The following is a 15464-nucleotide window of genomic DNA, read 5'->3' on the forward strand; positions in this document are numbered from 1 at the left end:
GTTAATTTGTTTTCAAATCACGTAGGAATGTCTGTACGTCGTCAGGAAATTTTTCAAATACAGCGTTCACAATAACAATTAGTTTAATTAATTAAGTTCTTTATTTAATTAATTCGTTTTATAAAACTATTTATAAGGGCGGAAATTTAAGTACAGGTACATGATATTATCCAGCCTTCTTGATGACAACTGATTGATATGATGTGTGTTATATTTTTTTCAGATTGACAAATAATCAATGTCTTTTCCATTGCACGTGATATTGGCGAAACAATCTGTGCGTTTTTGGCACAAATAAAAGCCACAAAAAAAAAACAAATAATCAAATTGACCACTTCATTTGTGGTGAAGAAATGATAAGCAACAACAGGTGTTGTTTTCATTCCATCAGCAATGTCCCGACAACAATGGGATAAGGGACGCTGTTATTTATGCTTGTGCTTCCCTTGTATTTCAAATAGGACAACAATACAAAAAACTTCATGGTGGAATAAGGGGTGGTACTGCTGGTCATGAGACAAAGTGAGATTTAATAATAACACCAAGTTTATTTAAATAAACTGCATTAAAACTAAAAGTTAAATACTTCAATTTATTTCGATAAATATTGAGATTTCATAATTACCATATTCATTTGAAGTATGGAATGATTGTATCCATGCAACCGCAGTGATTTTACCTGTAGATGAAATTATTTACCACTTTCACATATTATTGTTTATAGTGAAAGAATGAAAACATACCAAAATCTTTTTGATTATCCCAAAAACTATGACTGTATTCTTCCATAGTGTTTTAACAAATATTTATTCCGTAAACATGTCTCGTAGGATACACAAACATATTCGGATGTGCCCACGCATTCCCCCGAACTATTTTCTCACGTGCACTAATATGTCACTCCTGCTCATTAGCATACTGCTAGAAAAGGATAGGTTAATACGTTATGTACATTGTGCTTTGGTCATTATGACCTATTTGTGTATGCTGCCCGCTCGCCTCGGTACTCACTTCGCATTTTAGGACGTTATGATTGTATTTTAAACAACAGACATGATGACATTTTGTCATGTGATGCTATGTGGTCACAATGATAGTTTGAACAAAGTCCACCAGAGTCTAGTCTCTGGCTAGTTGTATATTGTCGGGTTTGTCTTTATTAAACTATATTGATACGAGGTGGATCTTACTCTTTCCTGTAATGTATCTAATGTCAAGAAAGCAAAAACTATGTTTCATGTTATTTTATATTTAGTAGTTCAATAAATTTAGATAGCATATAGCTATTCCAAATACACAAATATGTACTCGTAAAAATGTGTATCGTTGTAGAATGTTGGATATGAATTCTGTTAAATAGGTTCTCGGTAAATATTTATGATGATGGTTTCCAGACAGCTTACAGATACAAATGCCGTCTTTAACGGAAACCAGCCAATTGTGTAGGAAAAATTATACTATACAAGATTGTGTCCTACCACAGGTGCAATCTCGTAATCCAAGGTAAAAGCCATTGTACTCAACCGGTGAGAATATCAGCGCAGAAACAACTCATGCGCTTTCCGCGGTGCAGGATATTAAGCTTACTCCCAAGGTCTGGGTTCTAAAACACAGTACCTTGGGTTCGGCAGCCTTATAAGCCACTATAGTAACAGAAATTGGTCATCTCCCAATAAAAATCCTCGTAATAGGACATGCTTCTCGTGACCTCGTCGTTTTAGAATTAAATGCGATATATATTATTCAATCAAGACATTGTGTTCTGTGAAATTTTAGACTATCTAGCAATTTATGGGAGAGAATTATAGACGGCATTAGCAAATAATGGGACAGATCCGACATTTATCTTGCTGCAAACGTTCTGCAGCGTTTATGAATAAAATATTCATCGCAATCGGCTGTGCGACCTACTGGAGTGGAAAAATAGTCGGGACCCGTACAGGACACGCACTGCGTCTTCGATGTTCGATTATCGTGAAGTGGGACAGCGTCATATTGCATTTGTCTTTATAGATTACTGTGCATTAGCCAGTATGAGCCAAGAATTTATTAAGCTAACCTCACATCACGTCTACTCTTGATGATTTCCTGGTATACGAAGTTTTTTTATAACATATTGCTAGGTTTACTAATCTTAGTCCTAGCATAAATACAAGACACAATAAAATTGACTCATTACCCGATTTTCTTTACCTAGTACACTGTATATACAATAAGTTATGGTTTAGGCGTCTGCGTCGATTTTCCCTCAATAAGCAAGAGATGAATTAAGACAAAAATTAAGATTAAGACGAAAATAATATGAGAGATAAGAACTCAGTACTCCGATATCCGTGCTAGAATTAACACTTGCACCTAAATCGGGGTAAGTTTGATGGGGTAAGTATTGAAATCTGTGGCATCATAGGCTCCAAATGATTTCCACTGTCAGAGTTCTTCTGTAAGACTGCATTTCGGCTCAAGGCATGTTCGGTAGGGCCTTTGTAATGTAGTGCTTCCACGGATTAAATCCCTCAGTTCACCTCTCAATGAATTAATACGCGATAAAATTAGTAGTAGCAAGTAAATTATAAGTATTAATTAGTAAATAATAAGTAAACAACAGGGATTATGTTTTACAAAAATATTTTTGGCAATAAAAGTTATTTGGAGAGATTATATTATCTTGTATTATATTCCAGTTACCCTTAAATATTTCTTTCCAATAAATATCTAGAGGAGTATAGATTTTTATGTTCAACTTGGTATCTAAAGTGTATGAATTATCTCGTGCGTGGCAACTAATATTGGTCACTTGTGGCTAGCGGGTCGCTGTCTGCTCCAGTGCCTTAAGCGGTTCAGAGCAACTTTTCGCCGAGTATTTTAATCCGACCATGTTGCAGCTAAAGTGAACAAAATTAAAATCATACTTTATTCGAGGCTCCTGCATATAAGCATTTTTGCCTATTTGTGTTACGAGATATAATTGAAGGCAAGGCATTTAGTTCAGATTGCAGTTACTCTTTTTGTCAAATAAAACGAACCCAAAAATCGAAAATAACGAATACCAACCCCATGCGTGGGACCCACGAGTGGGTAGTCAATATTCACCTTATGGTAATTATTGACTACCCACATACATAGGCGGTGTGTATACATATATAAATGCTAGTAGTCGCCCGCGGTTTCGTTCGCGTTTTTGTCATTTGTTTGTTCATCACCAGAAGCCTATGTCATTTCTAGGAGTCCAAGTTTGCTTCATACCAAATCTCATCAAAAGAGCAACAGACAATCAGAGTTACTTTTACATTTATAATTTTAATATAGAAATATAGATATAGATAGATTAACTATTCCTTACAGCGCTTAAGCAACAACCATGAGGGAGCGCTCTTAGTATCCCTTGTAGTTACACTGGCTCACTCAACCTTTATACCCGAACACAACAATACTAAGAATAGTTAACATGCCCACAAATTTCATTAGTAAACATTTAATGTAAAAAATAATAATATTTTAACCGCATTAATATGAAAGACAGTTTTGGTTTCAAATGCAATACATGAAATAAGTGATTGACACCACAAGAAATTGAATCCTTGTATTGAATTAGATTAATGTATTTCAGAACAATTAAAGTGCTTCGTATGTAATCCGGTAGCAACGTACGAATTCAGCGCATCGTAGCCAAAACTATTTCAATAGAATAACAAGCTGGCATTATAAGTATCATTTACTTAAAATAACATTTAATTAAAATAACATATTTACTTTGTGGTAGGGCTCTGTGCAAGCCCTTCTGGGTACCTCCCACTCATGAGTTATTCTACCGCCAAATAACAGTAATCAGTATTGTTGTGTTCCGGTTTGAGGGTGAGTGAGCCAGTGTAACTACAGGCACAAGGGACATAGCATCTTAGTTCCCAAGGTTGGTTGCACATTGACGATGTAAGGAATAGTTAATATTTCTACAGCGTCATGGTGACCACATACCATCAGGTGGCCCCTATGCTCGCCCGCCAACTTATACCATAAAAAAACACATTTACATAGTTTGATGTTTAACTAATTCATTTATAAGATAGGCAATTCTAGCGACTGCATCTGTCAAATTATGATTAATAATTTAAAAGATTTGCGAGAGCCAACGAAGTATCTGCTGAAATTATAGTACTGCTTTAAGCTTCAATATCTGTTTTAAATACAGAGTATGACCAATGACCTTTTAAGTTGATGTATGGATGTATGTAATGTATTTCATGGAAAAAAGTTTTATACTCGTCAAATTTTTGTCCCCCGCGGCAAAACAGCGCTGCACTTTTTTATCGTTCAACCAATCGGCTAATATTCATGACATTAATATACATAGACTACGTCTTGGTTGTTACTTAATTATACGCACTGGCTTCGTGTGCTTGAAACGGACATTTACAAAACAAATTGCGAGCGGTTGGAACCGCGGGGCAAAGCCAGTACCTGCATATCGTGCTACAAAAGCAACCTTATCGCGAAATCACCGGAAACGTAAAGCACAAACTTAGCAGTTGTCAGACAGGCGACTCAAGAGAGTTTACAGCCGTAAAGTATAGCCATGTACTGGGAGGAGAGTATAAATATTATTAGACAAATAAATAAGCGGGTTGTTTATCCGCAACACATAGTCCGCCTATTCTATGTAGAATTTTTTGTAGAGTTATTTCGACAGATGTTTTCGGAGAGTAATGAGGAAACCTGAGCTAAAAGGCTAAGAATTTTGTGAGATCGAATTACAAAACAATGCGGAAACTTGCTCGCATAGCATTTAAGAGAATCGCTTAGTTTTTTATGCAAAATACATGTACACTAACGAAGACTCGTGTAGTATATGGTCCAAGCTTTTGTTAAATGGTTCGGTTAAATAAAGTTAATGACACACACACAAGTAGGAGCATTCGTAATGACGGCAATTATAATACTATTCCTTTTTAGTAACTTGTAAAAACAGTGCGGCTTTTAGATGGTATAAATAATTGTAATTTTGTTTTCGACTATTTTGGACACCGTCAAAGTATCCGGTTAAGTTTTTATCTGCTCAGACTTAAGGAGCAGATGTTTAAATTAATTTAGAGTTTATAAGGTTGCCTGTAATTACTGAGAAACGGGTAAAAAACGAAGCCCTAGCGTATCCCAATCGTTCCGTATAAGGGTAATAATCCACTCGATAGCTAGGATGCATTGCTGTTTTGGTACTTATGTATGCGATGCTATATCACAAACAGAGATGCAAGATGAGCACGATACTAAGAGAAAAGGATGCATAGATGATTGGCTGCGCTGCAATGCGCTACGTCCCCGGTCGACGGAGGCAGCCACGGAGGTCAACGCCTCGTCCCGAGACCATCTCGTCTCTATACTCGTATTCGTTACGAATTGATCACGAAACGCAGTTTTTGTTATGTCAAAAATTGATTAATGAAGTGGGAAATTTGTGAAAAAATATATGATTGCGCAAGCGTCTCACATTACAGATTAATGAAGCCCACAACAGAGACATCTATACTGCTGCTGCTGCATTCTCTGTATGACTAGCTACGTTTTCCTCGCCACTCCTTGATCACTTTGGATTTAAATATAGGTCAATGTAAAGTAGTTGATGCACTAGTCTAGAGCAAGAATAAAAGAAAACACCCTCAGGTCATCAAGCGAACGTATCCACAATTCGTAACTGGTCTATTAATGAACTATTTGGTGACAATATTATAATTTCAACTCAAAATCGAATAGCACAGATTCCGATGCCAATAGTCATATAACTAATCACTTACAAGTATAATTGAGTAGCCCGGTAACTGGACTAAATTTGGCCAAGGCGAGTTTCAGCTAACTCGACTATCAGATATCGGTGGTCACTTACCTAAATCAAGATTTTATCTGCGTATAAAGATAACTAAACTTTAAATACCGAGTCGTATGAGGATCGTAAAGTGATTTGTTTGTATTGGTATACCTTCGGAACTAATCACCTAATACTAAAAAAATACTGGTAGAAAGCTAAGTTATTCGTAAGTGCCTTAGGGTATATTTATATATTGTTTAACGATTTTAATTTTCTTAATTAATAAATGACACAAGTGTGAAGCCGTGAATAATTAGATAAAGAATAAATAACATATACAGTAGCTGAGAGTGCATCCATTGAGTTTTTAGTTGTTAGAAATAAACAAATTTAAAATAAATCGGTAAAACAATAGGATCAAGATTTTATTTTTATATACAAATAACTGTGGCCTTTTGTTAAGACTCAATATTATTGACATTAACATCAGAATGATTTGACTAATATTATCAAATATTATGAAATAATTCTGACAGTATTAGTAAAACGGATTTACTTATATGACTGAACGCTCATTTGTCGCTTATTACGTCATCGGCTGCTATGCACCATTGATAATTACAATCACAATCAAATTAGTTAATCTCACTTTGATCGGAGTTTGAAAAAATGGAGACGAACCTCGTATCTGCTTGTACAACTGGCGGGGTACTTTTGTGATACTAATTCGTCCATATAACACGATACGGTGTACAAATTTATTCTGAAAATCGATTATTACAGTATCCAGTGCGAATGCTCGAATCGAATCTCGCAGTGTGCGTTAAAGAGGTTATTCAGAAGACGAGGCCTCGTTAAAAATTCACCATTTGTACAAGCACAACCCCAAGAAGGCAGCCCAGGTCGACGTGAACGCCATCAGCCGATCACGATAATCCTTCGGCTCTCCGTCGGTGAAATCGCTCATTATCAAGCTTTCTATTCTTTTGTTAATTCATTACAAAAACCCACGTGCTATCGTAATTGCAAAGCAGCCGACGAGTCCGTTTTGCGGATACGAAGATCTTTAAATTATCTGCCCCCGTTTAAGATGATAGCGACATGTGATCGAGCCCAGTTTCCAATGGACCAGTTTAACTCGCTGTAATTAATTACTTTTTTTGAACTTACAATGCCGAGACCTTGATGTTTAAACACTACTTTTTAATTTATTTATTAATACATTTTGTAGGGTTTTTATTTTTAAAGAAATGAATTTATTTCTACATGTGAATTGACTATTAAACATGGCTGGTTCGTAAAGACAAATACACCAAGCCCCGTTTCAAGAATTATATTCTTCAACAAAAACACCAGTAACGTTAACAATATAATATATGATAATCCGTGTGTATAAGCTTCTGCGACCATAATTACTGCAAAACCTTCTTTATACATTGACACATTTCGTATGTTAATAAAGCTTATATATTATTTACGGCTAGTCACCTGATAGCTTCAACAAGAAACAAATGATATAAGGCGCAAGAACATGTTTTCATATCAATACATTTCTGGGATAATAATGGGGACCAAAAACAAAAAAAATGTTATAGATCTTATCTAAATAACTTCCCAATTACTAACAAGTGTACTGTTGATAGATATACTGTTTATTTATGTGTACTAATAATAACTTAATGAAAAAGTATTAAAATAAAAAATAAATAATTATGATTAACATCATCTGGTTCGAAAAGTATTGAATGAAAAATGATCTCAGCACTAAATATAAGAATGGGTCGCCAGACGTTTGACAGGTCCAATTTCTATCGACCGGTTTTTGCAAATAAAGAAACCTGTCACGTGGTCTGCGTCTGGGCACCAAACGTGTATCGGTGACATCGGTCAAGACGGTTTCGACACATTATGTGCACTGGCAATTGCCTGCGATATCATTATATTCTATACTTTTTAGATCGGGGATAGAATAACTTTAGATCGGGGATAATTTAATTCATTATCTTTTAACTGTCGTTGTAAACGCGTTAAGACATCATAGTAATTACTTAGTTCATGAGCGAAATATTACTTAAGTTTCGCTTAACGGAATTTAAAGTATACTATGATTTTCATCGAAATCTATAAATTGGTTGTCGCAAAAAGCGAGTAAGGCTAGAGAGACGAGAAAGACTTGTGATGAACTATTGTTTACATTTGGTAGTCTTCCATAACTCAATGAAAAATATACATTTAAAATGCTATTTATTTAATTGGAACTTCTCATAGGTGGAAATTGTTCTAAGGCCTATTATTTTTATATTAAATAATTAAGTAATATTATATTTTACCACTAAACAACAAGTTGGAAGTGTTATATCCTGTTTTGAATGGTGAGCCAGCGTAACTATAGATACAGGTCCCAAAGTTTCATATTGGTTTTGTAAGTAATGGTTCATCTTGAGTTAAAGAGGATGACCCAAGAAGACATTGTTGTAGTTTGTAAGGATTTGAGAGATATGTACCAATCAGATGACGAATAATAGAGGAGAAAGAAAAAAAGATACTGCTCCCCCCTCCCCAAATAGATTGGAACGGGCACGGAAAAGAAGGATTTCTTACGACGCGAACATGTTGGAAGAAGTTCTTATCACTTCAATTCGGTTCTATGTAATATCAAAAAAGGTAGTGGGTATTTAACTGTGATTTTTTTTATACTTTCTGGAACCTTTACAAAAGTTCTGTCAAAAAGAATAAATAATATGACTATTAATGGTATCTATAGAAATAATTACCAGCCGGGACATAGAACTGTTAAGAAAAAGATTAAAGAAGTCAAATCTCGAAACAATAGATCAGCTGATAGTATTGGCAAAAACGGTTTTAGCTGTGGATACCGAAGTTTCGTTTTTTTATTTAAGCAGGTATAGAGTTAAAATAAAAATCAACGCTCTACATATACTATCAAGTCATGATATATATATATATATATATATTTTTCTTTTTTTGAAATGGTTACATCGGAAAATATTATTTCCAAAGCATTGTTTACAATTAAAAGTTCATAATCAATAAACGATTTTTAAACAGCATGAGTACGTTTTACATTTGTCGGAGAAGAAAAATATCTTAAATAAACTTTGATTATTAGAATATAGATATTTTATTTATACCAAATTAGTTCTTATTACCATAAAAAAAATTGTTTTTTTTTTCTTTTCTAGTCGGTTATCGCTCAGCCCGGCAATAGTTTGATTGTTTTCAAGTCTTCACACAAGCTTGTTATAAAATCTTATCGCTCAGCTGTTGTATAATGTGTTAAGTGAGATATCGACAGAATTTTATTGCTTTTCAAACAAAATCGATTTTCAATTTATTTTTACTCTTGATTTTAATTTAAAAATGACTAAAAATTTATATTAGAATTTGCGACTTTGATCGGTAGCTTCACTGAATTGTAAAATGACGATTCAAAAGTGCTTGTAAAACTAAGCCTACTTGAATAAAGTTTATTTTGATTTTGATCCTTATTTACAGGTCTAATTATCCCTTTTTTATTAAAAGACGAATTATGATTTACAAAATAATTCAGGTGTGAGAGTCAGGGGTCGTTATTAAATAACAATATTACTCATATTTTAGTATTAATACCTTCGGAATTAAGATTTTAGTATAAATACCTTCATGTAATAATTATTATTACAAATTAAAAAAAATGTAGTTTCGCAGCAAAAATAACAAATGCTCGTTAAATACATTATATTACTTTCATTCTATTATACTATTGATAAGGTGTACTTATCAAATATTTACTTTTAATGTGATAGGTATAAATAAAATAAACGAACAATAAAGAAGTTTAAAGGATATCCGCAAAGGAGCCGAAAAAACCGCTTTGTGAACTACAACACGTTTTCGTCAACGGATGCGCCTGGGCACAGGTGTTAAGGACACATTGATAAAGGACATTACACTTTATCGCATTTTTATTTAAGGCTAATTTTGCACGATCAGTTTTAAATTACAATAAGGCAAGGCTATTTGAATTTGTTTTAACTAAATTCTTATTATAAATCATAATTTTATTAGGATCAGATTGTGCATATTTTCACTACATATATGTTTGAAAATATCAAACATATTTACGGTCATAAAAATGTATATTATAAAGTATCAATATATCTTATTAATTTGACATTTAGTATGAAATAAATTAAATTCGTTATTTATATAAATTAATAACGAGAATGTTATAACTTGGTGGAGCTTACGATTATATGGCTGAATAAGCTACAAAATTCAAAACGCAATACATATTATACTGTAACTACATATTTTTGTAAATAAAGAAACAAACAATAAAGTCCAAAACACGTTTACGGTCATATTTACTTGTTGCAAATTACTGTATCGAAGAAGTTTTTTATAATATAAACACGATAATAAAGTTTATTAAAGTTGAAAACAATGGCAAAATAATTCACCTCAGGGCATCGTTAGCTCGAAAATAAAATAAAAAAGTAAAAAACCGGCTTCGGGTAAACGTTACTCATTAAACGTGATCGAGAATAAACGTATAAATAAGAAACACTACCTTCTTGAGATCGGAGCAAAGTCTTAAATCACAAACTCACTGCATTATTTGTTTAAAACTTTTTGTGTGACGGATACCATGACGATACACTATCGTGTCGCGCCGACACCGACTTTGTCTAAGGCTTATGTGAAACTGAAGAGGTTGTTTCGACTTGCGACTCTTGCGAGACAACTGGCCACACGTCTCAGGTACAATTTTCACGTTGCTATAACCCGGCCGAGTTCTGAAGGCTTTGTTTGTTTACTACGTGGGACTCGGCGTTGGACTCTGTTATTCGGTGGGGTTATATTGAGAAGAACATTGTATCATATCGTTCAGTGCGGAAGAAAGAGATGAATAGTGAATGACTACAAGCCTTCGGATAGACCAGCGACGTCGGTACGTGCGTAGACGTTGTATTACGTATATCAACATACAATTTGAGTGCATTTTAAATTATTTACTCTAAATCGTTTAAAAAAATGTACCTGCCATATATATGTAGCTTTTTTTAAATGTTAAGGGAATAAAAGGTATTATGATTACAATTGATTTTTCTAATGATTTTTAAATTATTTTCATTATAACATGAACATAAGGATATACAAGTTGTGTTTGAATAAAATATGAGTTCACTTTGGTATAATATATTCAAATTTTTATATTCGATATGATATTTTTGAATTAGCATATTTTATTTAAATCGGTTATTAATGTGGAGACGGACGACGAATGTTCGCTTTATTCGTCGGCGTGACGTCAGCATCTTAAAATGTGAGCCTGAGCACCGAGGCAGGCACAACACGCCTCGCCGTCTCTCTCCGGCGCGCTGTTCCCAGAGGGAGATTCAAGGATAACAGTGCCTTCCTCGGTTCAGTGCTCCCGTCCGCGGAAGCCTTAAGGCGCTCCGTGTGAATATTAGGCACTTGTACAACCTGTTATTGCATATTTACTACTGCAACTACATTTTTTTGTATAGATGCACCTTCACGTCTCACACTTACCATCTGCTTTTGATATAAATGAAAAAGTTCAATACGTTTTCGAATCGAGATAAGCGAGTTCACTATAATTTTTAATAGCTCCGAATGTCTGGTGAGTTTTTATTGACAAACTTGACCACTTCATTCTTTACGCAGTAATTATTATTATTATAAGCGTTTCTTGTTTCATTTATCGTTAAGTTCGGACGTTTTGTATGTACCCTATAGAATTATCGTTTATTTGTTTGTGATTAAAATCATTGAATCGAACAGGATCACGGGCATGTCTTGTTTGGTTATTAAATGTCAATAAAAAACTGATAATCATTTAATATGATTAATAATAACTGGAAACCTAATTTACTATTAGCCACTAAAGACCATTCATTCACAAGTGAAAGTATTAATGAATAAAAAGTAGTCATAAAAAAATACATACCTGGTCTTCTTCCCGGTAGTCGATAATTTCACTTCTGTAAATAAAACAAATAGTTGTTTAAGTATAAATACAAAATTAAAACAGTTTGAATATCCAATTTGATTTATAAACAGTTTTTTATTATGCATTTATAAAGTAATATTTCATTAACATGTGAAATTTAGTTTACATTTCAAAAATAATTTTAAATTTTTTATGATAATTATTTCAAGAATAATCATATTAAAATTTATTGTTTTAGACCATTTTTATATTACACAACGAACATTAGTCTAGATACTAGAACATAATATTGTAATGTTGCATATTTTTAATTTGAATCTGAAGTTGCAACACTATGTAGTTAGTGAAATTACTCATTTATCGTAATCTAGGAATATTTCCTAATATATATAAAAATAGTTGCCAATTAAAACAATATGCCGAGTATTAAATTACCTGCAACGGAGCTTCTTGATAACGGGCATCTGCGCTGTGCTGTCGTGGATCCTTACTTGGGTGGGATCTATCTCCTCGCATTCGTCATCGTCAAAAGGTATCTGACCGGTTCTGCGTGCTAATATGGAGTCCATGAATGGGCTGTAAATCTGGCCCGAAGTGCCCAATATGTCGTCGATATCCGTATAACGTGATATGTATTTCTCAGCGCTTTTTTGATACGGTAAATTGGCTGAGTCTCTTCTGTATTGACGATTATTTTCGTAAGGCGAGTTTCGGCCTCTTCCGTAGTCCTCATTCGGAGTTTCTAATCCTTCCGGACTTCTCCTGTCACCGAGTGGCTCGTCGTCGGGGAGATGAAGCGGGAACGGTGGTATCTGACTCGATGGTACATAGACCTCGACTTCCTCCGAATCTGAGGAGTCACTCTCCTGTTGTGGAGGCGGCGTTGGTAATTTTTCAATGCCCTCCGGAATGTTTTTGTCACTTGATAACCACCACGGCCGTTCACCAGATTCGATGTGTCGAATTCGCCTCATTGGAAAACTTCTTTGATCGGAACCTGATTTGCTTAACATTATGCTATTTTGTGATTCTTGTTTACTAAGCATGTTTTCATTACTCGATATTCGCCAATCTTTTTGATCACCAGAGTCGATATGTCGCATCTTAAAGAAGTTAAACTTATCACTTTTGTCGCTGTCGCTTGATGATTTTCTTGGTGGAGTTAATCGTTCGATTCCTTCTGGTATGTTTGCATTGCTATCTAGCCACCAAGGCTTTTCATCATCCGCGAAACTATTTACTTTGATTGGCCGCTTCAAATCCTTTGCTTCTTGACTTGCTTGACTTTCGATGTTTCCTTCGTTGGAGGTTTCTGGTCGCCGTTCTTTTTCATTGCTTTTTTTCTGATCAGAGTCCGACTCTAACCACCACGCTCTTTCTCCGGATTCAATATGTCTTATCGCTTTCAACTTGACCAAATTGTCATCATTGGTAGCGATAATGTTGCTTGTATTGTTTTTGGTTTTATGAGATCCATTTTCACTAATAATATTTGTTATATCCTTATTTGTGGGTTCTACATTTGAACTGTCCAAAAGGCGATTGGTGTCGCTATTGTCTTGATGTCGAAGTTTAAATAGATTTGTCACGGGAGCTAATGCTCTTATTAAAAATGATTTGGCTTCTTCCGCACCTTCATTTTTCTGTGATTGTATTTGTTTAGCTGGTTGATCTGTAGAAGAATAATTATCATTGTTTGTTTTTATATTATCACTTGATTTCAACTTTAATACTGTTTCATCTTCACTTATAGATGATTGAGTCGATAATGTGATACTGGATTCGGGGCTGTTACTTTCTCTAGATTTAGAACTTTTTAACTTTGAACAGCCGTTGGGTAAGTTCGTAATTGAGGGTGTTTTACTTATATTCTTTGAGGGAATCTTGGTAGGATCTTTTAGTTTCTTAGTTTTTTCACTATTTTGTTCAGAGTCAGTAGAGCTGACGGATTTACTTCTTTTTTTAACTACTTTTTTCGTGGACGTTGAATCTGAAGAAGAGTCTGTACTTGACTTACGAATTTTTATTTTTTTTATCTTACCCGTACTTTCTGATTTAGGAGGTTGTGGTGGTAAATTATGATTGTTTGTATTTATTACTTCAGGAGACGATTCAGTTAAAGGAGTAGTTGGTACTGGTGGTGGGCTTATGGATTTTTGTAATTTAAGACTAACATTAACTATTATTTCCGAAGGTACGTTGTCCTTATTTTGTTCATTATTGATTTCTTCGCTGTAATCTATATTATTTTTAGTCGAAGCTATTTCTTTCTCTTTGTTCTCTGAACTTGTAGTGACAGTTTTATTTTCTATAGGTTCTTTACTTCGACTTCGGCTACTCCTATCGTTATTGCAATTTTCTCTCAAATTCGAGTACTGTGTTGAATATCTCCCCGCATAACCAGTGTAACTGTTGACATTTGGTGAATAATATGTCCAATTAGTCATGCTAGTTCTACTTGTACCAGCATATCTGCTCGTCCGAGTTGGATCATCGAGCTTATCCGATTGAATTTCTCTATCTACCATTTGAGGTCTTTTTTTTAATCGAGTTGTAATTTTTTCTATTGTTTTAGCCATGTCTGCTCGCCTCATCCTCACATAAGCCGATGAACCCGGTGGCGTGGGCGAAGTATGTCGTGTTATAACCGAAATTGTTTCAATTTCATCGTTTTCTTCAACAATAAGTTCCGTGCCATTTTGATTACACGCGTTATTATTTTCTTTTCGATTTTCATTTATCTCTTCTGTAACACAATTTGATATCTTCGGTTTGTCGTGATCATTTTTATTGACTTCGAAGTGACTGACAGGAGACAGTGACGGCCTCTTAACAGGAGTTGGACTTCTTAAATAATTCGATGACGACAAGCGATTGGCTATAGCATATCGGTTTACCGTAACTTCTGGCTTCGTGTCAACTCTAGAAGATGGTCTCGAGTAACTTGGTGTTCGCGGATAGAGTTTATAATTCGATAGACTACTGTAACTAGTAGACTTATCAGTCTTATTTGGAATGTCTTTGTCGCGATCAGCAGTACTTACGCTTTGGCTTTTCTCTTTGTAGCTTTTCGACGTTTTTCTTTCAGGACTGGTGTGTCGTGAAGTTCGACTGATACTGTATTTGGAAGCCGTCGAGACGGGGCTGACATCTCTACTTCGGTTCACATTTGCGGAGACTGATGGGACCGAAAGCTTAGAATAATCTTTCTTTTCGTATTTAGACGTTGTTTTCTCTGGTGTCGCAGTTTTACTGTAGCTCGCATATCGGTTGGCGATCGTGGATATCGGTGTTTCCTCGCGTGCTGAGCGATCATTGAGGATAGGGATACTAGATGACTTGTAGGAAGGTGTCGTTGTGTACTTGGCTGTGACTGTAGCTGGTCGGTCCGTAGATACACTGGCTGTTCTGGCTGTATCTCGATTCCTGCTGTACGAAGATGATGAATCATACTGAAAAGAAAAATAACATCGAGTTACTTTTTGTTCGTATGTAGTACTTCGATTTCAGCTTTGTTAAATGTTATGATCTTATACTCTTAAAATACATGACGAAGTCATCTTCAAGTCATATTTTCAAATCCATAATCTTCATTTAACACTATCAGACATAAAGCTGTTCCTTTCACCGCTTTATTAATAGCAAGAGGAATGCGCGCTCGAAGATAACATACATGAGTTTTATTGAGCC

The 15464-nt window shown here is 34.8% G+C and overlaps 1 protein-coding gene across 4 annotated transcripts in view; it reads right to left on the reverse strand.

Annotated features, from left to right (window-relative positions):
* The window catches only part of LOC124543098 (FH1/FH2 domain-containing protein 3), a 73788-nt gene that overhangs the window by 40543 nt on the left and 17781 nt on the right, over positions 1 to 15464 (reverse strand). For 2 of the 4 annotated variants that reach the window (XM_047121140.1, XM_047121139.1), the window contains exons 3-4: positions 12210 to 15226; positions 11772 to 11805 (exon numbers count right to left, since the gene is read on the reverse strand). In XM_047121140.1, coding sequence (XP_046977096.1) covers positions 11772 to 11805; positions 12210 to 15226 — 3051 coding nt within the window. Of the gene's footprint in view, positions 1 to 10367; positions 10655 to 11771; positions 11806 to 12209; positions 15227 to 15464 lie in introns of those variants that run through there. The other 2 variants (XM_047121142.1, XM_047121141.1) reach the window with 2 other exon arrangements.

The sequence above is a fragment of the Vanessa cardui genome, chromosome Z, assembly GCF_905220365.1.
Source record: "Vanessa cardui chromosome Z, ilVanCard2.1, whole genome shotgun sequence".
NCBI classification, from domain to species: Eukaryota; Metazoa; Arthropoda; class Insecta; order Lepidoptera; family Nymphalidae; genus Vanessa; species Vanessa cardui.